Source organism: Gouania willdenowi, chromosome 2, assembly GCF_900634775.1.
Source record: "Gouania willdenowi chromosome 2, fGouWil2.1, whole genome shotgun sequence".
NCBI classification, from domain to species: domain Eukaryota; kingdom Metazoa; phylum Chordata; class Actinopteri; order Blenniiformes; family Gobiesocidae; genus Gouania; species Gouania willdenowi.
Window position 1 is genome coordinate 13,336,017 of NC_041045.1, and position 26,126 is coordinate 13,362,142.

Sequence of the window (26,126 nt, forward strand, 5' to 3'; positions counted from 1 at the left end):
GGCCGTGTGAAGGGATGTGATGGTTGCCCCCCTCCCCTCCCCCCCATCTGCGCTCCCTTTGGTTCTAGTGTTTCCTGCCTCTGAGTAACGGTACGTGTCCTATGGAAACCAAAGAGCGCAGCACTATTGACCTGTAACCTTATGCACTATCAGAGATTCACTGAGGCTCGTCACAGTTCATTCTTTGCACATTTTAAATTCTACTTTTAAGGTTGTGTGTGCGTGCGTGTGCAGTCGATATCTCCATAATGAATGTAAAGTCTCCTCTGACCATCAGGTGGCCTCCATGATCACCACAGTGGATTATTAGCTCTTTGGTACCAGTATTTGTCTCCATTTGCCAACACTCGCTCCCATATCAGTGTTTGTGTGCGCGCGCGCGCGTGTGTGTCATCGGCAGGACCTCAGGGTCCAAATGGTGTCAGATCCTGAGGGTAAAAAGTTGTACCAATGTATGAATTCTTTTTTTTTTTTTTTTAAAGCTCATACCCACGGTCCACTCTGTTTGTTGTACAAGAAGCCATGTTTATAATTCTAATTGGTTTGTGACCAATACGCCTGTTTATATCAGATCTGTATATCAGTGGTAGGCATAATTTTTTTAATATATATTTTTTATTTCACCTTTTTTTTTTAAATAAAAGATTTTGCTGCATGTTTGGGTCCTGAAAGACGCAGCAGCAGTGCCGTTAAATCGTTACTGTTTTGTTTTGTTTTTTGCTAAATCCTGGAGTGTAGCCACATCTGTGCATAATAAGGACCATTATGACTCCAATGACGAGGACAATAAAGATATTTATTTCACATTGAGTTTGTTCTTTCATTCCTGGATCATCATTGGTCACTACACCAAACTTGCCACATTTCAACCTATTTTAATCACATTTTCTTGCCATATGCCTTTAGTGCACATTTTTCCCTCTTTCAATACATTTCCAGCACTTATAAACCTTTTCCACTTAATGTTGCATATGTTGACCCATATTGTCACTTTTAATCTGTTATGGCAATTATTATATTTATCATATCAAATGTGTGTTCATGTGTACAATTTGTCATGTTTTAATACACGATGACTGGATTACTCTTAGCAACACACGGTCTCTGCTGAAGGCCTCATACCAAAAACTCACATTCTTTCACATACACACAGATAAAGACACCAGCCTGAACCTTCAAGGTCAAACTCAAACTCACATGCAGACATACACGCATACACACTATCAAGACAGATATCAGTGGCGCCAGCCTTCCTCATAACATCCACGTCTTCATCATTCTCCAACGTCTCCATTGTTGGGCATCTGACCCCCTCTTTTTTTTCAGGGTTGAACTTTTTTCTCTATCTGTATAAAGCTTAAGCTGTGAAACTTTCCAAGTTAGTACCTGGCCGCTTGCCCTCCCTACAGGACAGGACACTCTTTTTTTGTACTCTTTCATTTAGTTTATAATAAATCATTTTTTATAAAATCATCATGCTTTGACTGGACTCCATCATTCATCCAGGGCAGAAATCATGTTTCCAAATGAGGTCAACCGCAAATTTGCCGTGACAAACCTCTTTTCGCCATATTACATGCTGACCTTTTGCCAATTTAACCACATTCACAATTTGTCATGCCAGTTTAATTGTTCCTACATTCTATATTACATTACCACCCCCCATTTCTGCCAGTTTTAAGCATATATTGACTCTTGTTACCCCTTTTTCTGTCCGTCTTAATTAAGTTCTGTGCTTTTTAAACTCCCATGTCACCACCTTTTCCATCATTTTTCTGTCACTTTTAATCCATTTTATTTCTGGTTAAAACAAGGATTTACATCTTTAAGATGACTATATACTATGGTGCCAAAAAATAATGTTCTTCCTGTATAACAGTGGATATTATTCATATAAATAAATAAATGGGGTTCTCACAGATTCATTGGTTATCATTTTGCTGACTTTATGGATGGACCCCAAAAAGCCCCCGGTCTCTGGCGCCTTTATTTTATGGGTCACAGGCTGAAATGTTTTATCAATTGTGAGTTTTTTTATTTTGATTTCTCAATTTTCAACTTTGATTTTCTATATATAGATATAAATAATGTAGTATAATAAACATGGGCAACTGGTAGTCCTCGAGCTAATTGTGTGAAACCCCATAGTAAATTAACAAAATGACTGCAAAAAAAACCCATAAGATTTCAAAATATAAAAAAGAGATTACATTAATGGACTGAATGACAACAAAATTGAAACAGCTGAGATTGCAAAAAACGCACAATAACAAAAAATAAATAAAAAAAATGCACAATAACAAAAAAATTATAAAAAAATACACAAAAAAGTGGACTCAAAAACAATCCAGAAAAAATACACAAAAGGAAACAAAAAACTACACGAAATTACCCAAAGTTGCTCAAGATGCATAAATCTTCCGTACTAAACTGATAAATGAAAAAATAAATAAATGGTAAAAAAAAAAAAAAAAAAAAAAAAAGTATTTACAAAATTTTATTATTACTAGACATTTCAGGCTACCCCACATGGGGTCACGACCCCAGGGTTTAAAAACACTGACATAACATACTTATGGAAGCCCGTTTTCATCACAAAAAAATAATAAAAACAATATGGAAATTCATAATTATGAGAAAGTCAAAATTATGAGATAGAAAGTCATTATTATCAAAAATAGTAATAATTATGATGAAATAAAGTCATAATGAGATAGAAAGTCACAATTATTGGATAACAAGTTATAATTATGTAATAAAAAGTCATAATTATGAGATAGAAAGTCATAATTATGGGAAAGAAAGTTATAATTGTGAGATAAAAAAGGCATGATTATGAGATACAAAGTCATAATTATCAGAAATAGTAATAATTATGAGAAATGAAGTCATAATGAGATAGAAAGTCACAATTATTGGATAATAAGTTATAATCATGTAATAAAAAGTCATAATTATGAGATAGAAAGTCATAACTATGATAAATAAAGTAAGAATGAGATGGAACGTCATAATTATGGGAAAGAAAGTTATAATTATGAGACAAAAAGTCATAATTATGAGAAAATTGTTTTTATGTCAAGTTGCAAAAAAACATACAAAAATGTGATTTTGCGATGAAGACATATTTATGTACTACCACAGTTTTCTACACTATGAACCATGTGTTAAATACTAAGAACATGTGTTTTTAATACATTATTAATTATTCAAAGTGTCATTACTAATGGTAACAGTCAGTGTTGGTAGACTGCTGCAAATGCTCAGTTTGTATCTCATAATTACGACTTCATAATTATGACTTTACTAACTCACAGTGATTTTCATTTATTTATTTTTAGTTCCATACAAACTTCACGTCATCATTTATTTTTATTTTTTTAAACATAAAATGACGTGTTGTGATTGTAGGTGTCCAGCAGGGGGAGACACACTGGAACCGCCTGGCCAGTCTAAAGTCATGCTGTGCCCGGCTGCCTCCTGTTCGCTCCGGGTGCTCCGGTCCATGTCCCGGTCCATGTCCCGGTCCACAGTGCCGACCTCCGGGAGCCTGAAGGGCGTGGAGGACCTGCCGGGGCCCAGCCTGCTCTCCTCCCTGTACTGGCTGCTGGTCCGAGGGTACGCAGACAGGACTCACCTGCTGCAGGTAAAGCTCTCACTGATCCACACGGTTTAAAACTAAAGAAACTATGGGAAAGTTATCATTCATTTTAAAAGATTTATTTAGAATTATTTAATTTCATTTTTGCAATTTATGCAAGTACAATAGCCCGAAAGGTTACTGCAGTTAATGTCAACAAATGTGCACGCGTGTGTCAGGAAGGAGGGAGTAAGTTTGCTGTTATTGATAGAAGGGAAAAAGGCAAATAAATAAAGTTAAAAGTACACACATATATATATATATATATATATATATATATATATATATATATATATATATATATATATATATTTATATATATATATATATATATATATATATATATATATATATATATATATTAACACAACTAAATATAACAATTGTAAAAAAATAAAGGAATAAAGATAAAATTGTAAGAAATTAACAAGAGTTCTCCTAATATCTGATTTAAAAAATTTAAAAAAAAATAATAAATTCTCACAAGATCATGATTTTATTCTCATACACTTTTACTTTATTCTCATAAAATTTTGGCTTTATTATCATAAAGGTATGGCCTTATTCTCATATAATTTGATTTTATTCTTATATAAGTATGTCTTAATTCCCACATAACATGACTTTATTCTCAGAGATTTCACTTTATTCTCATAAAGTAATGACTATTCTCATCAAATTATTCTCATGAAAATGGATTTTATTCTTATAAAATTATGACTTTATTCTCATACAATTTTACTTTATTCTCATAAAAATATGACTGTATCCTCATAAAGGGATGACTTAATTATCATATTAGATTTTTTTTTTAGAAAAAGCTACAATTTTATTTCTATAAAGTTATGTCTTAGTTCCCATAAAATAAGGCTTTATTCTCATAGCTTTGACTTTATTTTCATTAAATAATGACTATTCTCATCAAATTATTGTCATGAAAATTGATTGTATTCTTATAAAATTATGAATTTTATTCTCATACAATTTTACTTTGCTGTTATAAAATTATGACTTTATTCTCATAGAGGTATGACTTTATTCTCATATAATTAACATATAACATTTTTTTAATTACCATTTTATTCTCATAAAGTTATGTCTTAATTCCCATAAAATATGACTTTATTCTCATATATTTGACTTTCTTCTCATATATTTTGACTTTCTTCTCATCAAATTTGGACTATTAACATCAAATTATTCTCATGAAAATGTATTTTATTATTATAAAATGATGACTTTATCCTCATAGAGGTATGACTTCATTCTCATATAATTTGATTTTATTCTCATAAAATTATCATTTTATTCTCATTAAGTTCTGTCTAAATTCCCACAAAATGTGACTTTATTTTCATAGATTTGACTTTATTGTCATACAATTGTACTTTTTTCCTCATGAAATAATGACTTTATTAATGAAATTATTATCACGAAAATGTTGTTTATCGTCCTCCATCATCAGATGTTAGCTTCTATGAAAGATTTGAACGTTTGCTTAAAGAAGTCAACTAGAACAAAGACTGTTATTCTGGAATATTTCAATGTAAACTGGGAGGACACCTCATGCAGGAAGAGCTTTAAAAGAATAGTCGACACATTTCAACTTGTCCAGTTGATCAACAAGCCAAAGAATTACAACATCAAGTAGTTCTCAGATTAAGTATATCTTTCATTAACTCTTTTATTCACAGAAAACCAGGAAATTCTTAGAATAAGGTTACATACAGTGAAGTTACAATTTAATGCTGCGTTCACGCCGGATGCGTCACGAAATGTTCATGTGACCAGATTACATACAAAGTCAATGGATAGACGCGTCCCAGATGTGAATTCTTTTCTGTGCGGCAGTGCGGTCTGATCCGCACGTCAAGAGCGATTTTTTGCTCACGATTTTACGCATATCCGCACATTCGCAAGAGCTGAAAATATTGGACTCCTGCGACTGTTTCGCATGACGAAAGCCAATGAGAGTCTTTGTTGACGAGGCGCACGTTGAGGTGTGTTGCATGTCGGGGTGCGGCAGAAAGTGTTGAAACGTAGCTGACCATTTTCAAGGATTATATCACAAACTTTCATGCAATGTTCTGTTGGGTTAAACCCACTCATTTTTTTTTAAAAACTACCATAAGCTTTGCGCTCGCTCGCGTGCCATGCGATCCCCCTATGCTGTGAAAAATTCCTGGTGAGAACCCTGTTGTGGTACTTACCCAGATCAGGGAAATCCTCAGTGTACTGAAGTAATAGTTCTTCAGTACACTGAAGAATTCTGACATCATCACTCTCCACAGTGATGTCATCAATCCAAGCTGGCAGCCAATGCAATTTTTAAGAGTCATTTGCTATTCACATGTGCAATTCCCCCAAAATATAAATTTTTTTGCGAGCCCTAATTTGTGTACAAATTTTCACGAGTTTTTGAACATGTTTAGGCCCTCAAAAATGTGATCATTTTAAATAAAATAATAATAAAAACGAGGTGCATTACAATAGGGTCCTACGCACCATTGTGCTCGAACCCTAATGAACAAAATAATAACAAAAACAGACCAAATATGTTTTTTAAATTTAATGTTGTTTTATATTTATATATTTCATTTATTTTTGGTAATTTTGCAGGGTGTCCAGAAACGACTCTATGGGCCCATCTGGCGCTCCAGGTTCGGCCCATTTGACCTTGTCAACGTTGCGTCTCCTGATCTGATCGCTCAGGTTCTTGCACAGGAAGGTCGGTTCCCAGTCCGAGCCGAGCTGCCGCACTGGAAGGAGTACAGGGACCTGAGGGGACAGGAGTACGGACTGCACGTGGAGTGAGTGACAAGTTCCCTCTTTTTACTTTATTCAACACAAGATGTCCGCACAAAGACACGTTTGTCCTCTTTGGAGAGTTTCATAAACTACAGCAAAACCACTGTTATCACAGCAGGGCCAATTAATTTCTCACAGACTAGAATATTGAACAATCTAAGCATTATTACAGAAAAGAACAGTGGATTTTGGGTGTTTGTGCATTTTGATGTCGTTTTATGGAGTCATTTTGTGTGTTTTTGTTGTCGTTTTGTGGATTTTTTCTATCATTTTGTGTGTTTTATTGTACATTATTTTGTATTTTTAGAGTAATTTGTGAATTTGTCTCTCATTTTCTGTGTTTTGTTTTATTTTTGGAGTCATCTTGTGTATTATCATGTCTTTGAAATTGTTTTTGTTGTTGATGTTGTATTTTTGGAGTTATTTTGTGTATTTTTCTTGTCTTTTGGGGCCTGTATTACGAAGCTAGATTAGTGATTTATCTCCGTTAGCGGGCTTTGCCTAACCAAACATTCTCCATCAGAGAAAAGCTGTACTATGAAGCAGGATATCAACATGCTAAATTAAGCGAGTTGATTTCAGCCTGGCAACGTGCGTGCTCTTGTTACAGAGGAGGGGATTACAGCGCCAGACCAATCACAATCACGGAGGAACTGTAGAGCAACTTTAATTGGGCAGGTCGTTTTACAAGAGAACTGATTGGTCAGGAGGCGGGACGTTAGTACTCGCTCAGATCTTATCTACTTCATAACCTTCTCCCTACCAGGTTAGTCGTTCAGCCTAAGTTACCATGGTAGCTCAGTAAGAAGTTTGCCAGCATCGTAGTACAGCACACACTGATTAAATCCCAAAAGTTAACGCGATAAGAAGAAATCTAGTTTCATAGTACAGGCCCCTGATGTGTTTTTGTTGTCGTTTTACAGTAATTTTTTTTTTAGCTATTTTGTGTATTTTCCTGTCAGTTTGTGCATTTTGTTGTTATTTTTCCCTTTTTGGAGTCAATATCTTGTATTTTTCTGTCATATTGTGTTTTGTTGTTGTCATTTTGTGTATTTTCCCTTGGAGTATTCCAGAAAGCGGGTTATGTTCAAACTCTGAGGATGTTGGGGCTCAAACAAGGGAAACTCCGTTTGTATAAAGTGAGGTAAAAAACCCTGGGTTTCTACCTGGCTCCGCCCACCTGAACACCACTTCTCAAGGAAGACTTTAATTTACCTTGACATTCTTCTAGGACCAAGTAATTAGTAACGTCACACACCGTGGACGTTGTTACAGATGTTGTGCTGCTTTACGTTTTTTAGCAAACGGTAGTTTTCTTTCCAACATTGGTGATGCTGAGCATTTAGGGAAAGGCTCTGTATGCGAAAGGTTGCTCTGCAATAAGACGCCTACTGACATCTTTAGTAAAGCTCCCTGGATACAAACCTGGAGGAATACACATTTATACCCTTCAATATGATACGACAATTTAAAAAGTCAAATGTGGTGAGATGATGACCTATTTATGCATTTGCGTTTTTAAATTTCATTTTTAGCTGCTGTCAGGTGCACGTTTCTTCCGTCTAATTGACCTTAAATGAACTTAACATTTTTACCCAATCATTTATACATGTTTAATTGGATCTTAAGTACGGTTAACTGTTGAGTGTTTGTGTTACTGCATTCTAACTTACACATTCACTCAAGCAGCAATCTCTTCCCATGTTCATATTTTCTCCTTTAGGCTGTGACAGTGTTACCTTTTCCTCTTAGAACAGGCTCATGTTTATCTTAGAACAGGCTCATATTCCCCAAACACCTGCAGGAGAACTTCTAGCTCCATCGGGGTGAAATAAGTCGCTCTCTTCTGGCTTGTTGTCATGGTAGCTCGTGTTATCTTTGCTCCATCAATGATGGCTTTTTATTGCGCTTGTGCAGTCATCGTTTGTATTATTATGTCTTCCAATTGGTTTTTGTTATCGCTTTTGTATTTTTCAAGTCGTTTTGTGTATTTATGTTGTCTTTTAATGTGTTTTTGTTGTCATTTTACTATTTTTTTGGAGCCATTTTGTGTATTTTCCTGTCCATTTGTGCATTTTGTTATGATTTTTGGAGTCATTTTGTGAATTTTTCTACAATTTGTGCGTTTTGTTGTAGATTCTTTTGTATTTTCAGGATCATTTTGTGAATTTTTCTGTCAGTTTGTGCATTTTGTTGTAGTTTTTTGTATTTTTGGAGTTGTTTTGTGAATTTGTCCATTATTTTGTGTGTTTTGTTGTAATTTTCTTATTTTTGAAATCATCTTGTGTGTCTTTGTCATCTTTTATTGTGTTTTTGTTGTCATTTTATTGTATTTTTGGAGCCATTTTGTGTATTTTCAGATCAGATCACCTTTATTGTTGTCACGTATGTACAGGTACATACATGGATTTTGTTCTCTGCATTTAACCCCTCCCTGAGGAGCAGTGAGTTGCCACGGGGAGCAGTTAGGGTTAATATAAGGGACTGATCAACATCCCACAGTGATGGACCTGGTGGGATTTGAACTGGCGACGGCCACCACTGTCCATCTGTGCATTTTGTTGTGTTTTTTGCAGTCATTTAATAAATTAACTTTTGGAGCCACACAAATTAGGCCGAGTGCAGGAACTGCTTTGTTTTGGCTCTGATCAAACTTCGATGGTTGTGAACTTCTCAGCTCTGGTGTGAAGTGGCATCAGCTTCGCAGGGCTCTGAACCCCAAGATGCTGAAGCTGCAGGAAGTGTCCTCTTACGCTCCCATCATCCAAGCTGTGGTCACGGACCTGCTGCAGAGAATCGAGCTCCTGCGGAGCCGCAGTGACCGGGGCCGCCTGTCGGACATCGTCTCAGAGCTTTACAAGTTTGGCTTTGAAGGTGGGAGGAGCTTAGCTCCACAGCATCCACACGTGATGAGATCTTCTGATCCTGACCTTGTCCATGCAGGAATATCCTCCGTCCTGTTTGAGACCAGACTGGGCTGCCTACAAGAAGATGTTCCTCCCAGCACTCTGCGCTTCATCGCCGCCGCCAACACCATGCTGTCTCTGTCCGAGCCCGTCCTTCTGCTCCCTCTCTGGTCCCGCGTTTTCCTGTCCACATGGAGACGCTTTGTCCAGGCCTGGGACGACCTCTACAGTGTGGGTACGAAGCCCAGCATGAGAAGAAGCCCATTCTGTAGCCCTAGTGTACTCTTAAAACCAAGAAGGGCAGCTTTTATCACAGCCACAAACATGTGATTGTATCTGATCTGAGGGTCACATGTTCAACATTCATGTCAACGTTAGAAAAATGACCAATCTGAGCATTAATGCAGGAAACAACAAATATTTTGTGTGTTTGTGAGTCTTTTTTTGTGTTTTTTTGGAGAAACTTTGTGTATTTTTCCATCCTTGTACATTTTAGTTTTTTGCGTGTGTTTTTTCATCAGGGCTGTTTTTGGAGCCATTTTGTCTTTTTGTGTGTATTTGTTCTTTTTTTGTGTTTTTGATTTCATTTTGTGTATTTTTCTCATAATATTTTGTCTTTTTTGGAGTTATTTTGTTTTTTTTTTGTTTTGTTTTGTTGCTGTTGTCCTTATGTGTATCTTTGTAGGGTCTTTCTTATTTGTGGAAATTTCTGTCATACGACTTGAATTGGCAGCAAATTACATCCAAATTCCACTCAGAAAATTTAAGGAAACCTGGGAAGGTTTTGTTTATTTTGCGATTTTTGTGGAGGGATTTGAAATCCATCTAACGCAACGTCTTGTCAGCAGTCGATCACGGACAAAGGACTCAGATATTTTTGCTGTTTTAGTGTTGTTTGTGGAGTCAATCCGTACTGTGCATGTTTCTTTTACACACTGGCGGTGCTTCTCGTGTGGTGCAGCCATGAAAGGAAACAATAAAACGTCTGAGTTTTACTTCTACTTGATCCATTTTGGAAACAAGACTCGTATCGCTTCGCAAAAAAGTTGAAAAATGGCGGAAAAGGCCATGACCGGGGGTGAAGTATGGAATGGACACGGGTCACCGCGATGCATAGTCGAGATTTTTGTAAGGCACGCAGGGATACGCTTAGCTGCGACGTCGATGTGATACAATAGCATGATTTAGGCTTTATACTGACTCTAAGGGATATTACTGTGAGTTATACTCATTCTGAGGGGTAATACTGAGAATTATGCTGATTCTAAGGGGATATACTAAATACGGAGAGTTATAGTGACTCTGAGGGGTAATACTGAGAGTTATACTCACTCTGAGGGGTAATACTGAGAGTTATACTCATTCTGAGGGGTAATACTGAGAGTTATACTCACTCTGAGGGGTAATAGTGAGAGTTATACTCATTCTGAGGGGTTATACTCACTCTGAGGGGTAATACTGAGAGTTATACTGACTTTGAGGAGTTGGACTGAGAGTTATACTCATTCTGAGGGGTAATACTGAGAGTTATACTCACTCTGAGGGGTAATACTGAGAATTATGCTGATTCTAAGGGGATATACTAAATACGGAGAGTTATAGTGACTCTGAGGTGTAATACTGAGAGTTATACTCATTCTGAGGGGTAATACTGAGAGTTATACTCACTCTGAGGGGTAATACTGAGAGTTATACTGACTTTGAGGAGTTGGACTGAGAGTTATACTGATTCTGTGGGGGTTATATTAAGAATTATACTGACTTTGAGGGGTTATACTGACTCTGGGGGGGTTATACTGAGAGTTATACTGACTCTGAGGGATATTACTGTGAGTTATACTCATTCTGAGGGGTAATACTGAGAGTTATACTGATTCTGAGGGGTTATACTGACTCTGGGGGGATTTTACTGAGAGTTATACTGACTCTTGAGGGATAATACTGAGAGTTATACTGACTCTGAGGGGTTATACTGACTCTGGGGTGGTTATACTGAGAGTTATACTGATTCTGAGGGGTTATACTGACTCTGGGGTGGTTATACTGAGAGTTATACTGACTCTGAGGGGTTATACTGATTATCTGTCCCTTGTATATATAAGAGAATAATTAAAAAAAAATTGTAACCGTTGATGAAGAAATAATTGTCCTAACATGTCTAGGATCCTAACAGCAGCCCCATCCTCCAGGGAGGAGCTGAAATAGTGGACGTGAGTTCTCTGTTGGGGTGAAGTATGTACTAAGCATGACTAAGTTCTTTGCTTTGCAGCTCAGAAGCTCATCGACAGGAGAATGGCTGAGATTGAAGTGAAGGTGGGGAGCGGCGAGGCTGTGGAGGGACTGTATCTGACTCACCTGCTGACAGCGGGGAACATGAGCAAGGCAGAGGTTTATATCTGCATTACAGAGCTGCTGCTGGGCGGCGTGGACACGGTGAGAGTCCAACAAGACTAAAAACTCATCTGAGACCATCATTTTCAACTTGTCCCTAGATATGCAAATTGCTTTTTGTAAATTAAAACAAACTAAATACTATTATTAATGATAATAATATACATTTTATTTGAAACAGGACCTTTCTGGTCACCCAAGGTCACTTTACAATGCATAGCAGGGTTGGGGCCAATTACATTTTTTGGTTGCAATTATGTTTTCAATTACAATTCAATTCCAAATACAGTGACCATCAATCTTTCCAATTGAAATTAAATAGCAATAATTTTTTATCATCAGAAAGTCAATTACAATTGCGTTTTCAATTGGCCTGGTTTTCCTTTCTTGAGGAAAGACGTGGTTTCCTGCTGCTGTCTATCTCCCGCTCCATGTCACATCCACAGCGCAGCGACAGTTGCGGGTCGTACCATTTGCTTTGTTTTAAAGCGGGTGGTAGCTAGGGCCCTGATGCAGCATGAATAATTGTTTTTAATGCAAAACTGTGCTGAACAGCAGCTTATTTTAACACAGGGCCCTTTTCATTCTAATAGAAATCATCTAAAAATGTTTAAAATGCAATGTTGTACATATATATAAAACAAACTTCTTAGGACCTCCTCCTGCCTTGGGCCCTGGGTACTCAGTACCCTTTACCCCCCAAGTCCGATGCCCCCGGATTTGGAGAGTGTTGACTTTGCACCAATGAGGCGAACCTCGGTTTTGTCACTGTTTACTTTGAGGAGATTATGATTTAACCAGGATTTAACTTCTGTGATGCAATCGGTAAGGGATGGGGGTGGCAGGTTATAAGGTAGAGCGGGGTGTCATCTGCGTATCAGTGAAAGTGAATTCCATGTTTAAGGAAGATATTGCCCAGGGGGAGGAGATAAATGATGAAGAGGAGGAGCCCCAAGACTAAATCCTGGTGCACACCTTTAGTGACAGGGGAAGGGTTCAGTGCTAACTTCATTTAATTTCAGATTGACTTGATAGGATACCGCACTAATGCTGCGTTCACACCGAATGCGTCTTCGGACGCATCTGCTGTACAAAACGTACCGCAGAATCAAAAAATGTTCCCATTCGCTTCAAACACACGTCTGAAGTGAAGCCCCGCCCACCAGCGACACATCCAACTCGGTGAGTTTCACAGCCTGCTGAAACGAGGAGCTGCTCCTTTTTCTCCTCTCATAAACATAAACTACCAGTGAAAAAAGCCGATGTGATTAGCGGCTAATGCTATCCTAGCTCAGTGTCGACTTTCAAAGATGAAAACTACAGAGAACCTTTACCGGCTACTACCACCTCCTCGCTGATTCTCCTCCACGCCAAATTCTTCCTAGTCCGGTGCCGGTTATGAAGGCCGTGTCATACATCTCCAGGTGGTCACACACAGCTTCTACTCCATGGTTGAATGGGTGAACAGACCGCTGTCCGTGTTGACGGCCTGACGTCAACATCAACAAAGACTCTGATTGGCTTTCGTCATGCGAAACAGTCACAGGAGTTCAATATTTGCAACTCTTGCGAATATGCGTAAAATTGTGGGCGCGCTCGCATGGCCAACACACTTGACGTGCGGATCGGACCGCACCGCCGTACAGGAAAGATTTCGCATCTGGGACGCATCTATCCATTGACTTTGTATGTAATCTGGACGTACGGACATTTCGTGACGCATCTGGTGTGAACACAGCATTAAGGTTTTAAATTTGAGATGGGAAACTTTTATCATGACCAAGCTGAGCATTAATACAGGAAAACGACACAGGGGTTTGGTATTATTGGAGTCAGTTTATTTAAAAGTTGTCATTTTGTGTGTTTTTGGAGTCATTTTCTATATTTCTTCTCTCGTTTTTGTATATTCTTCTGTCATTCTGTGTATTTTGGTTGGTGTTTATTGTGTTATTAGCCATTTTTATGTAACTTTGTTGTTTAGCATAATTTTAGTTTTGTCATTTTTGTCATCTTGTGTGTTTTTTGGAGTCATTTGGTGCATTTTACTTCACAAACGATAGACCGAGGGCCGCATGTGGCCCTCGGACCACTAGTTGCTTATGTCTGCTTTATTGTTGAGCTGCTGTAGCAAAATACGAACCAACTCTGACTCACCAGCCAAACATTCACTACAGTCTGACCTCCCCTGTGGGAGTCGAACCAGAAACCTCTAAAAGCGAGCATAGGTTCCCTGGCAGAGCAGCCTGACTGCATTCCAGGCCGAGGTTGAGACTTGTTGGTGTTGGAACCACACGTTGTTTGTGACACGAACAATGTCAAGACACTTTCATTCAGGGATTTGGTGCCACTTTTACTTGCTTTCTAAAGGCTTATGTGTTCCATTGTAGTACACGCATAAAGTAGACATTAATGACTCCAAAAACACACATAACATCAACAAAAACACAAGCTCTTTGTAGTTTCCTGTGTTAGTTCTCGCTTTGATAACAGTCGCCCATTTCTGAAAAAGACCAAAGATTAAATAATATTTGCATAATATGGGGCGCCGATTGTACGGCATCATTTAGCAACATTTTTTTTTGCAACATTTAGCAAGAAACCACATTTAAGAATAAGATGTTACTTTTGACCAGATTTACAAAAAAAAAAAAAATTCTCATAAAAATATAATGTCAATGTTAAATGTAAATGTAAATGCTAAATGTCAAATCTGAATCTAAATGGTGAATCTGAATCTAAATGGTGAATCTAAATCTAAAAGCTAAATGCTAAATGATAAATCTAAATGTAAAATCTTAATGTTAAATCTAAATGTAAAATCTAAATCTAAATGTTAAATCTAAATAGAAATGTTAAAACTAAATGTCACGAGTGAAGATTATTTTTTTTTGGTTCCTTTTTCAGATATTAAGTGTAGGAGTAGATGTTCTTTACCTTTCTTTTTGACAGTTTTGGCGATGTCTCTCGCCTTCCTCAGAAGCGTTTTACTGACAGCGTGTGCCGTGTCACATGTCAGCCGGCAGATTTTTGACAGCCGGCACGTGCGTCACGCCCAACAGAGCTGTCCCGAGTGAAACTAAATATTTAGCTAATATGCAATTCACTGGAATGAGCTTTTATTTTGGGACTTGCGGGGAATTTACACATCAGCTAAATATTTCGTTTCACCCTTGACATTTAGATTTACATTCAGCATTTATATTGAACATTTATATTTAGATTTAATATTTAACATTTAGATTTAGATTTAACATTGAGATTATATTTTTACGAGAAAATAAATATCACAGCTTTCACAAACATTGCTGTAAATCGGGTCAGAAGTAACATAAGAAAAATTCACGCATGTTTTTTAAACGTTTCTTGCTAAATGTGGCAAAAAGTTGCTGTTCATTTTAGCATGCACAACTTTACAATTGGCGCCCCATAGCGTAAGGTCGTTGACAGGGCAACACTAAGCTCATTCTCTTGAGGAGTGACTGGAGGGATGTTTCAAATCAACTGGTGCCTCAGGGTTAGCTGCTTGTGCTCAAACGTCGGTCATCAGTTAAAAAGGACGCACATTTCTCCATAACACTAGTGAAGTAACATTCTGCTTAGCGTGTCTGGCTATTATAAAATGACTCAGGGGAAATAAAAGTATCAGTGGATTTGAATCAGTGTTTGAATGGAACATCCTAATAAATGCTTCGCCCTGTGCTGACTGCAGACGTCCAACACCTTGTCCTGGGTCCTTTACCATCTATCGAGGGATTTCCGAGTCCAGAGCCGACTGTACGCTGAGGTGAACTCCGTCTGTCCTGGGAAACAGGAACCCACCGTCGACCACCTGAGGAGGATGCCTTACCTGAAGGCCGTCCTTAAGGAGACATTACGGTGAGGAAAGGCTATTTCATTTCAAAGCAATGCTACTCAAAGGTATATGGATGAATAGAAGTCAAGACAATATCAGGAATAACATATCTTTGTTTTTTCCTTGTTGTTATTGTCCATATCAGAGATGGGCAACGTCTATCACATTATCAACATTCATCACCAATCTCAGCATTGTTTTTGTCATTTTGTTTTTGTGTATTATCTTATTTTGTGTGTGATTGTCTTATGTATTTTTCTGTCATTTTTGTCTGTTTTGGTTGTCGTTTTGTGTGTTTTTGGTGTCATTTAGTAAATGTTCCCCCTTTTTGTGTTTTTTTCATCATTATGTGTGTTTTTGGTGTCATTTTGTTTGTTGTTTTCTTTAGGGGCCACACGTGGCCTTCAGGCCACCAATTGCCCAAGTCTGGTCAACATTTAAATTTCTATACTTTTCTTGTCTATTCCTATTTTTTTATGAATTGTTTGATGAGGAATGTTCAAGCTGAAAGGTAATGCTTGTCTTTGTTAGACTGTATCCTGTTGTTCCGGGAAATGGACGCTTCATTTCGGAGAACGAGGTTATCTTGGATAACTACTGGTTTCCAAAAAAGGTAGGAGAATTCAAGCGAGACACGTGGTCAACCCCCCGCCTTGTACTGATACAAAAAGAAAATTATTTTTTCAAGAAATGTCTCTGCTGTCAAGTGTAATTCAGTCGTTGTTATTCAAACTAAATAGACTTCCTTCAACCCAACACTGAGTAACGCTAAAGCAGAATATAAAAAAAACACGATGCAAACATGGGCAACTGAATGGCCCGAGGGTCTAATTGGTCTAATTATGTGCAGCCCCTAAAATAAACACAAAATTGCTTGAAAACACACAAAACAACAATGAAGACCCTTAGGGCCTGTTCTATGAAGCTGGATTTCCTTTTATCGCGCTAACTTCCAGGATTTATTCTGTATGTCTTACGATGTGAGTTAAGTGAACATGTTGATATCCTGCTTCGTAGTACAGAGGGGCATTCCATCAAGCGGGGTTATGTTCAAACTCTTGAGTATGTTGGGGCTCAATTGAGGGAAACTTTTAGTATCCCATTGTTGAATGCGAGGTATGTTTATCAAAGAAACCCTGGGTTTCTACCTTGCTCCGCCCACCTGAACACCGCTTCCTAATGTCAATTTAAATAAATACACATTGTTTCATACTGTAATACACCTTGACGTATGGACATAATTGTTTGAAAGCTACTGTGGCGCAGCGAATTAAGGCGGTGCTCATGGGAGCAATCGGCCAAAAAGCGTGACTAATCACAGGCGATTTAAAGGACTATAGTCACTGAAATGGCGTTCTGTGTGAACGCACCTTTAGAACAGGCTCATATTCCACAAACACCAGATTTCATCCATCAGGGTGAATAAATCACTCTCTTCCGGGTGGTTGCCATGGTAGTTTGTGTAATCTTTGCTCCATTGATGAGGGCTTTTTATCGCACGTGTGCGCGTTATTAACCCAAGATTTACATACTCAGGGTTGATTGACCCACTTCAAACAAGCTGTAATGGAATCAGATACCCAGAGGTTCCCATTGTGAGGTATGTTGACCCAGAGTTTTCTGGAATACACCCTTGGTGATCTCTGATGGAGAATGTTTGGTTAGGTGAAGCCCACTAATGGAGAGATATCAGATATATTTATCCAGCATTGTAGTATAGGCCACAAAAGTTGCCCTCTGAGGGCTGCAATAGTTCGCCAGAACCTAAATTTGGATTTTTGCTCCTTCTGTTGCCATTTATTGAACTATCTTCAAATACTTTACATCCTTAGAATCCTTAAAACCAAAAGGGTTATACATATACAGTAAATAAACCACAAACTGTAGTTAAAATGTTTTTTTTTTCATTATATTTTGTAAATAAACACGCAAAACACGTAGATCCAAAAGATTTCTAAATGTAGAAAATGATTGTGTGTATGTGTGTAAAATGGGAGGAAAGGGATGGAGAGAGAAAAAAATTAAATCAATAATGAAATAAGAAATAATAATAATAATAACAACAAAAGAGAAACAAATGTAAAAAATAAAAATAACTACATTGACCAGGACTCATTTGGTAGCCTTGGTGCCCAAAGAGCCCGAGGGGCCCAACCCAGCGGACACGGGGGGGGGGCAATGCACTGCCCTCCCCTCCATGGCTTTTCTTAATTTTCCCCGTCCGACCCTCCAGCTTTATGGTGTGAAGGTCCATAACTACTGTATATGTTAACGTTCTGAATGTGAGAGGGCCCGAAAGAAAGGGACCCCCGAGCCCCCCGCTCCTCCAGGCTATATCCCCCACATTTCCAAGCACCAAAGCGTGGCATCAAAATATACAGATTTAAAAAATAAATGAAAAAAATACTTAAAAATAAAAAAAAAAATGAATGAAAAAATTCCAATACAAATAGATAAATAGAAAATCAATTAAATTAAAAAAAAAGAAAAAAGAGAGAAACACTTATGAATAATCTTTTCTTATCACTATACCGCTCTTCACCCCCTCCCTCCTCTATGGTCTAAGTCAGAGATAGGCAATTTTTATCACAGCGGGATCACAAAATAGAATAATGACCATTCTGAGCATTAGTACAGGAAAGAACAAAGAGTTTTTATTTTAATTTTGTGTTTTTTTTTGTCATTCTGTGTATGTTTGTTGTCTTACTTGTTGTGAGGCATTTTGTGCATTTCTGTAGTCCTTTTGTGTATTTTTCCTGTAAAATATCTGTTTTTTGGAATCATATTGTGTATTTGTGCTGTCCTTTTGCCTTTTTTGGAGTAATTTTTGCGTATTTCTGTCGTCGTTTGGCTTTGTTTGTTGGCACTGGGGGTTTACAGAGTCATTTTTTGTGTTTTTCTGGTCTTTTTGTGTACTTTTCTTGTCATTTTCTGTAATTTTGTATATTTTTCTGAGTGAATTTGTGTATTACTGTTGTTTTTCTTTTTTTTTGTCGTAGTTTTGTGTGTACTGTATTTTCCTGCAATGTTGTAATTCTTTATATTTTTCTTACCCTTGTTTTGTGTATTTTTCAGTCGTTTTGTATGTTGTCATAATGCAGATATTTAATATATAAGATATTTTGTGTATCTTTACTTTGACACGTTTTCTTCAGACTCAGTTCCATCTTTGTCACTACGCCGTCACTCACGACGAGGCCGAGTTCCCAGACGCTGAGCGCTTCGTGCCAGAGCGCTGGCTGCGTGCCGAGATTCCCGGTGGTCGTTTCCGGAACCATCCGTACAGTTTCATCCCATTTGGTGTGGGAGTGCGAGGCTGTGTGGGGAAAAGGCTGGCTGAGATGGAGATGCACTTTGCTCTTTCCAGGGTCTGTATCACATCCTCTCGCTCTCTTTATTTACACCAGCTTCATCATTTTCCTCTCTTTATTTTCCCATTCTCTACCTTCATTTCTACATTATATTTCCTCCCTCTACAGCAGACATTAGCAACTTGTGTGTGTAACTGTGTGTTGCCAACAAAACAAACACACAAAATAATGAATTGCAGAAAAGGACAAAACCCCACTCAGACTCGAGAACAGTGGCTCTCAAACTTTTTTGGGTATTCCTCACTTTGAATGAAGGTGACCTTTCATGCCCCACCTGTGCCCATTGCAAAACCCAAATTAGACTAATTAAATGCATTAAAAACAAACGTAAAAGTGCAGCAGTCAAAAATACAGGAAATAACGAAACGTTGTTTACAATCTGTGCCAAAAAGATAAAAAATAAATAAAAAAAGGAATTATTTAGGGTCAGCAATTGAAAGTTTGTTTATTGCTCTCCTCCATGTGAAATACATGGAGGAGAGCAATACTCTGCCAGAAAAATGTCAGTTTTACATATAACCACTCACTCCTTCCCTCCATCATTATACTTAAAGGGCCCATGTTACGATAAATCAACTTTTCTGTGCTTTAAACATGATAAAAGTGCTATTTGGGCTTCATACACATGCCCAAAGTGTTTTTTTCATTGATTCCCTCAATCGTTAGTTAGAGGGTGATTTGCTCCTTTCTTACTGCAGGGTGAGCACAAACACCTCGCTACAATTTGATGACGCGTTCCCACTTTGATGACGAATTTGACGCGGCACTCAGCTGGAGAAGCCGCGCCTCCAGGAAGCTCTCTGCCGTGATTGACATGTAAACAGACACGCCCACGAAGGTGAGCATGTCAGCGTCCTTTGCGCAGTGTGTATTTTCTACAGTCTATGTATGTACCGGTGAACGCCCCGCCCCCACGCTCAGTCTCGTATTTATAAAGCAGCATGAGCTCAGTTACGGAGTGGGTGGGAGGAGGGCGGGTCGTCCTCTGGCCCCACGTCACCTTGCCGCGAGGAGGAAGTCAGTGTCCCATCTATAGACAGGCCCACTCATGAATAAGCATCAATAGGCCGCAAATCAGAAAGTGACTTTTTAGAGGCTAAAACTCTGGAAAACAGGCGAGTTTGGGAAAATAAACCTCAAATACTACGTTTTTGGGGTTCTTAGCACAAATGGAGAGGCATGAAAAATAGCATGACATGGGACCTTTAAGCTGGGTGCTGTTTCACCTGCTTCAATTTCTCCACATTTGTCACCAGACTGGCTGAGCTGATTACACAACAGAATATGTGAATATTCTTGTTTATAAAGTTGAATGACGGCTCTCACTTAGCCCCTGACGTTACACAAGCCTCTGGCTGGACCAAGTTATTTTTCAATGCGCTGTAGCCGCCATTAAAAAAACGCCCACATGTAGCCAGGAAGTGGCGGCGGTAGTGGTTAGGGTTAGGGTTAGTAAAAAAGAAAGGTAAGTATTGCAATGTTCCAAATTTGCCAGAACATTGGATAGGGTTCAGAACATTGGATAGGGTTACTGGTATTCTACGTCACTTCCATCATGCCAGAGGCTTCTGCTCCGGCGCTGCAGCTGGGTGCTACTCGTCTGTGAACTCCCTTTATCTCCGCCTCTAGTTACATATCCTCCCTCACTGCGCATGCCTGAAGTACGGCTATCCCTGAGGGACAATAAACACAGAATATAACATCTCCCTTTTTAAAACAAAAACTAAACTAAAGGATCCCATGCATTTAACAAAAATAATAATAGCATATTATAGCTGCTTCAGTATACAGATGTGTAAGTACATTACCTTTCAATGGTTAAAGGGGACATATCATGCTAAATTCATTTTTTTAGCCCTTAAATGCAATTTGTTGTATATTTAGAGTGTTTAGAAGTACATAAAAGTTCAAATGAGTCTCTTTAGGTGCTCCGTAGATATCTTTATATTCTGTTTCGGTCATATTTTTCAATCTGTTTCCATTTTTCTATTCTCTGTTAGGTTTTTTGAACAATAACGTCACAGTATTTGCAGCGGAACTACCAAATTAGTACATCGACTCCAGGCCCAACACTTCGAGCAATCCGCCATTTTTATTTCTCACTTTTATTTTGTTGTCCAAGCTCAAGGATGGCAAAGTTACGAGAGGAGAAATCAAAATGTTCGGTTGTTGGATGTAGTAACCCACACGCTTCATTACACCGTCTCCCAGCATCAGAACCTTTTCAAAGAGCCTGGTTGAGTTTTATTTTTCACGGAAATGTACCCACATCTGTGGGTAAGGTCATTTTTGTGTGTGTGAAGCACTTCAAGGATGACTGCTTCAGCAACCTCCACCAGTATAAAGAAGGATTTGCCGAAAGACTTTGTCTGATTGAGGGTTCAATTCCTTCTATCTTTGGAGACGACGAACAGAGCACTTTGGTAAGCTGTAAATAATGCTAAAAAGTGTGATGATAAGACATCCCTGTCATTGTTTTGTTAGCATTAGCAGTTGCACCGTCTTTATATGTTAGCGCTGTGTACTCGTTTTAGATCCTTGATGATATGGCCTACGTGGTTTAATTTAAGTCTAAAGTTTTCATTAGTCATTTCATTTTGCGGTTTTTGTCTTTGAAAAGACTGTATTAAAATGCATTTTGTGACGTTAGCTTCGCGCTAGCGTTAGCTCGACGCTTGTGTTAGCTCACTTGTTAACATCCATATGAAGACGTTGTTCTGCAGGTTCATCATCTTCATTTTCATCTCGCTCCGCCGGGTCCGTCTCTGGTTCGAACATGTAAGGCTGGATGGACAACTCTTCTGTTGTTGACATTTTGTCAATGAATAAAAAATTTTTGCGCCGCTACATAATCGTATCTCTACTATCAAACTACAAAAATGGCCCAACAGGATGGAGTTGGACCGAGTGTCACCTCTGCAACCTGGAGAGGGGGCGGAGCATGAAGTGTCTCATTTGCATTCAAACAGGCCGCAACCAAAACGAGTTGCTCTCAGAACAGGGGTAGAAAAGGGGCCTGTGGAGCTTTAATAATGAGGAATTCAGACCCAAGCATTGCAGTTCCGCTTTATATAGACCACAACTGTATGATTTATATGTAAAAAGGAAGGATTTAAAACCATGATATGTCTCCTTTAATGCTTGTGTACAGATAAAAACACTCAGTCTTTAGAGGGAAAATAAACATTTGCATGTAAACTTCAACTTGCCAACATCTACTAACAATGATTGCTTGTTAACCTCTTAAGCCCCAGCCACTTTTTGCCAAAAATCACATACCCATAACAAATAACATTTTTCTAAGCTTCTACATGACCTACATGGCTAATTTGTGTTCAGGTTGAAGAAAGACCCTTAGTGGTTACAGATGATGTGAAATTTTGACCGTTAGATGTTGCAATTTGACTTGAAATAAACACATATTCATTTTTATTCAGGTCCCTGCGGTGCCATGATGCGTAATGCAATTTTTGGTTCCACTCTTTGGTGCTTCCAACATTTTCCCACCCTGACTCCCTCTTCCCTGTTCCCTTCCCCCTCACCTTGGTATAACACTGCCCTCTCGGTTTATATTCTCCTTTTGTCTAAACCTTCCTTAGGGAGGGCTGGGGATGGTCACAGTTATGCAATAAAATGAATTCATTTATTCAATTGCAATAATAAAACACGCATTGCCGTTGCGAAAAGATTGCACTACATATATAGTGTTGACCTTCGACAGCCTGTGCAGACAAGGCAAAAAATAAATAAATGCTTCTTATTATTAGTTTCTTAGTGTGTAGGTGTTTTGTTTAGTGGTAATGGTGTGTGTGTGTGTCCTTCCAGCTGGTGCAGCACTACCAGCTCCATCCTGAGGAGGGCGCTCCGATTGTGGAGCCTAGGACTCGGACCCTGCTAGTTCCTGGAAGTCCAATCAACCTGTGTTTTGTTCCCAGAAGCTGATGGTATTGTTAAAACTGCTGAGTCGTCATTTAAGGCTGCATGGAAACTCCTCCCATCAGTGAATAATAACTTCGCCATCAGATAATAAGGTTATTACCACATGGGAGGAAAGGACTTATATATATATAATGAGCCACACACACACCTGTGCCAAACTGATGAAAGAAAAATCTATCCGAACACCAATAAATGTAAATATGGAGCAGTTTAAAGCTGAGATAACAAAGAATATCAAAGAAGGGACACGGGTAATAAGGATAATAACAGTTATAACAGCCAACACTCATTACACTGAAGTCATTACCAAGAATACTATGAATTAAAGAAGAGCAGTTTTTATCAAATTCCAAATAAATGAATCAAAAGGATCTTTTTAAAAAAATATATTGTATATAAAATCAAACTTTTATTATTAGTCTTTACAGCTGAACCTGTTGTTTTAAAAGTGTAAAGAGAGAAGTCATAACTGTGTTAAAGTTGACAGCAAAATTTTTATTTAGTTTTAGTCAGTCTTTTCTCTAAAATACAATGTAATTTGTGTCCAAATTTAGTCATCAGGACTATTTTTTTTATTTAGGTATAGTCTAGTTTTAGTCGACTAAATGACATTAGATCTCAGTAGACTAAATCTGGTAATGATATAGTCGATAACAGTTTATAAAGATGAAATTAACATTGATCAATGTGATGTGGTATGGTTTCTGATTTAATGTGATCAATGCGTGACACCACATGATCACATGAGTTCAGATTGGATTTCGCTCCATGTGATGGAATTGTAGTTTGGTTTGACGAACATATAAATATATTATTTTAATATTGTTTTTGTTAACATGTTTTTTTTTAATTAGTCATAGTCTAGTATTTAGTCTTTTGTCAGGTTTTTGTTGCTTCCAGTCTGCGACCCAATTTTAACCATAACCCTAACCCTTGTAATAAGGTTTGAAAACTGAGTTTATTTCTGCTGATATCTTTTATTAAAATCTGCTGTTATTTGCACCTTTCTTCACTCGGCTGTGTGTGTTTTCCTCTTGGACACTGTCCAACCTCACATTTGTAAGTAAAGCTACTGTAATCACATCATAATAGCTGGAAAGTCCAACTTCTAAGCTTTCAGAAACTGTTAGGTGTATCCCGATACCGCAGAGGTTTTCCTTTACTACGGAGCCCCAGACATGGTGAAGGGAATAATGACTTTGTGGCCAGAAAATACTAATTTATGGCCAAAGATTTGTATTTCGTGGCCACAAATTGCAATACATTGACTAAAATGCAGTTTGGGGGACTTTCAGCTAATTTAGAATCTTACACAACGTTTAACAAAATGAAGAATGAGATGGTAAATTACTCCAATTGTAGCAGTACTGCACTGGCTCCCTTGTGTAGCCTATAGGGAGGTAAATGCATTTCTGCTACTGTTTAATGCATCGATATGACCCCCTTTTTTAATAAACAAGTTTTTTCAGCTGAGAGCAAAACAAAATGTGAAAATCTATTTACTGAATGCAGAAATGTCTCAGCTCAAGGTTTTGTGGGAGTATTTATTTTTCACATTTGTCTTGCAGGTTTATAACTTATTAGCCATTCATATAAAAAGACTCTAAACACAGTCATAAAGAAGTGTGTGTGAGTGTTCTATAGCCCAGTGGTGCCCAAACTTTTCACAGTCCCGTACCCCTTAAGACATTTAACCTGTGGCCATGTACCCCCTACTTCTGCACACTTAAAAACATAATAATATAATGTCACATACAATTGGCAGTGGCTATCCGCACGTAGATGTATGAATATACCAACATTCTACCCGTACGTAGCGCCCCTCATTGGCCAGTTTAGGTAACGTGATAGGTCGCATGACTAAGACGCAACGTACTTGTACTTCTGTTTGCTATTGATACATAGATTCTTAAAGTACGTTACGGACATGCTACGTATTTCTGAATTGTTGTAATCATACGTAGCGCCCCTCATTGGCCAGTACTTCTGTTTGCTATTAATACGTAGATTCCCAAACTACGTTATGGACTAACTGACCCTAACTTTAACCCTAAACTACATTACAGACTAACTGACCCTAACCCTACACTACGTTACGGACTAACAAACCCTTTCCCTAACCCTAAACTGCGTTACGGACTAACCCTAACCCTAACCTGCATTACGGACTAACCCTAACCCTAAACTGCGTTACGGACTAACTGACCCTAACCACAAACTATGACACGGACTAACTAACCCAAACATTACACTACGTTACGGACTAACGAACCCTTACCCTAACTCTAAACTGCGTTATGGACTAACCCTAACCCTAAACTGCGTTACGGACTAACCCTAACCCTAAACTGCGTTACGGACTAACCCTAACCCTAAACTGCGTTACGGACTAACCCCAACCCTAACCCACGTTACGGACTAACTAACCCTAAACTATGTTACGGACTAACTAACCCTAAACTACGTTACAGACTAACTAACCCTAACCCTTAACTACGTTACGGACTAACTAACCCTAACCCACGTTACGGACTAACTAACCCTAAACTATGTTACGGACTAACTAACCCTAACCCTAAACTACGTTACAGACTAACTAACCCTAACCCTTAACTACGTTACGGACTAACTAACCCTAACCCACGTTACGGACTAACTAACCCTAACCCCTAAACTATGTTACGGACTAACTAACCCTAACCTTCTGAAGCAGATTTGAATTTCTTGCCACCATGAATTTGTACGTGTATTGCTTGTTCTGCCATTTTCTGTCCGTACGGAATGGTAACATGACTTCCGGTAATGTCATCGGCCACGTACGAATAGCACCGGGGGTTGTCTGTACGTCTACGTACGGCTAGCCACTTCGTATATAATTTAGCTCCACAATGAAATTTGTTCCTGCATTTTACCTGTCCTGTTGAGGAATAATATAAAAATTAAAAACAAGAATAAGAATCTGTAAGCACACAATAAAACATATTCACAATGATCAGATTTATGTAAATAATTAGCCTACTGGCATATTCGGTGAGAAACAAGTTGAGTCTAAACAAGTTTTGAATCGTTGTCCACGTAAACTTTTCTCCTGTATTTCTTTCCATGCTTGTCAAAGCTGAAAATCCAATTTCACACAAGCACGTGGTGGCAGAGGGCAGCGTGTTTGAGAATGTTGCTCTCGTCACATTTGCACTGTTTTTAATGAGATTGTTTCTCTG

At 38.3% G+C, this 26,126-nt stretch overlaps 1 protein-coding gene across 1 annotated transcript; it reads left to right on the top strand.

The window, feature by feature from the left end:
• Nucleotides 1-3,446: 3,446 nt before the first annotated feature.
• cyp27a2 (cytochrome P450 family 27 subfamily A member 2) lies at nucleotides 3,447-23,548 on the top strand. The gene is made up of 9 exons (XM_028467261.1): nucleotides 3,447-3,646; nucleotides 6,260-6,450; nucleotides 9,126-9,322; nucleotides 9,392-9,589; nucleotides 11,624-11,787; nucleotides 15,455-15,621; nucleotides 16,130-16,211; nucleotides 18,754-18,966; nucleotides 22,795-23,548. Exons 1-9 carry the CDS (start codon nucleotides 3,461-3,463, stop codon nucleotides 22,909-22,911), a joined length of 1,515 nt encoding a protein of 504 aa, XP_028323062.1. The 5' UTR covers nucleotides 3,447-3,460; the 3' UTR covers nucleotides 22,912-23,548.
• Nucleotides 23,549-26,126: the final 2,578 nt, after the last annotated feature.

Excerpts from the sequence above, each read along its gene's own strand:
- cyp27a2 (XM_028467261.1), top strand. The coding sequence starts at position 3,461 with ATGCTGTGCCCGGCTGCCTCCTGTTCGCTCCGGGTGCTCCGGTCCATG. Across the intron at positions 16,212-18,753 it reads ACTACTGGTTTCCAAAAAAG|ACTCAGTTCCATCTTTGTCA; the intron begins GTAGGAGAATTC and ends CGTTTTCTTCAG. Across the intron at positions 18,967-22,794 it reads TGCACTTTGCTCTTTCCAGG|CTGGTGCAGCACTACCAGCT; the intron begins GTCTGTATCACA and ends GTGTCCTTCCAG.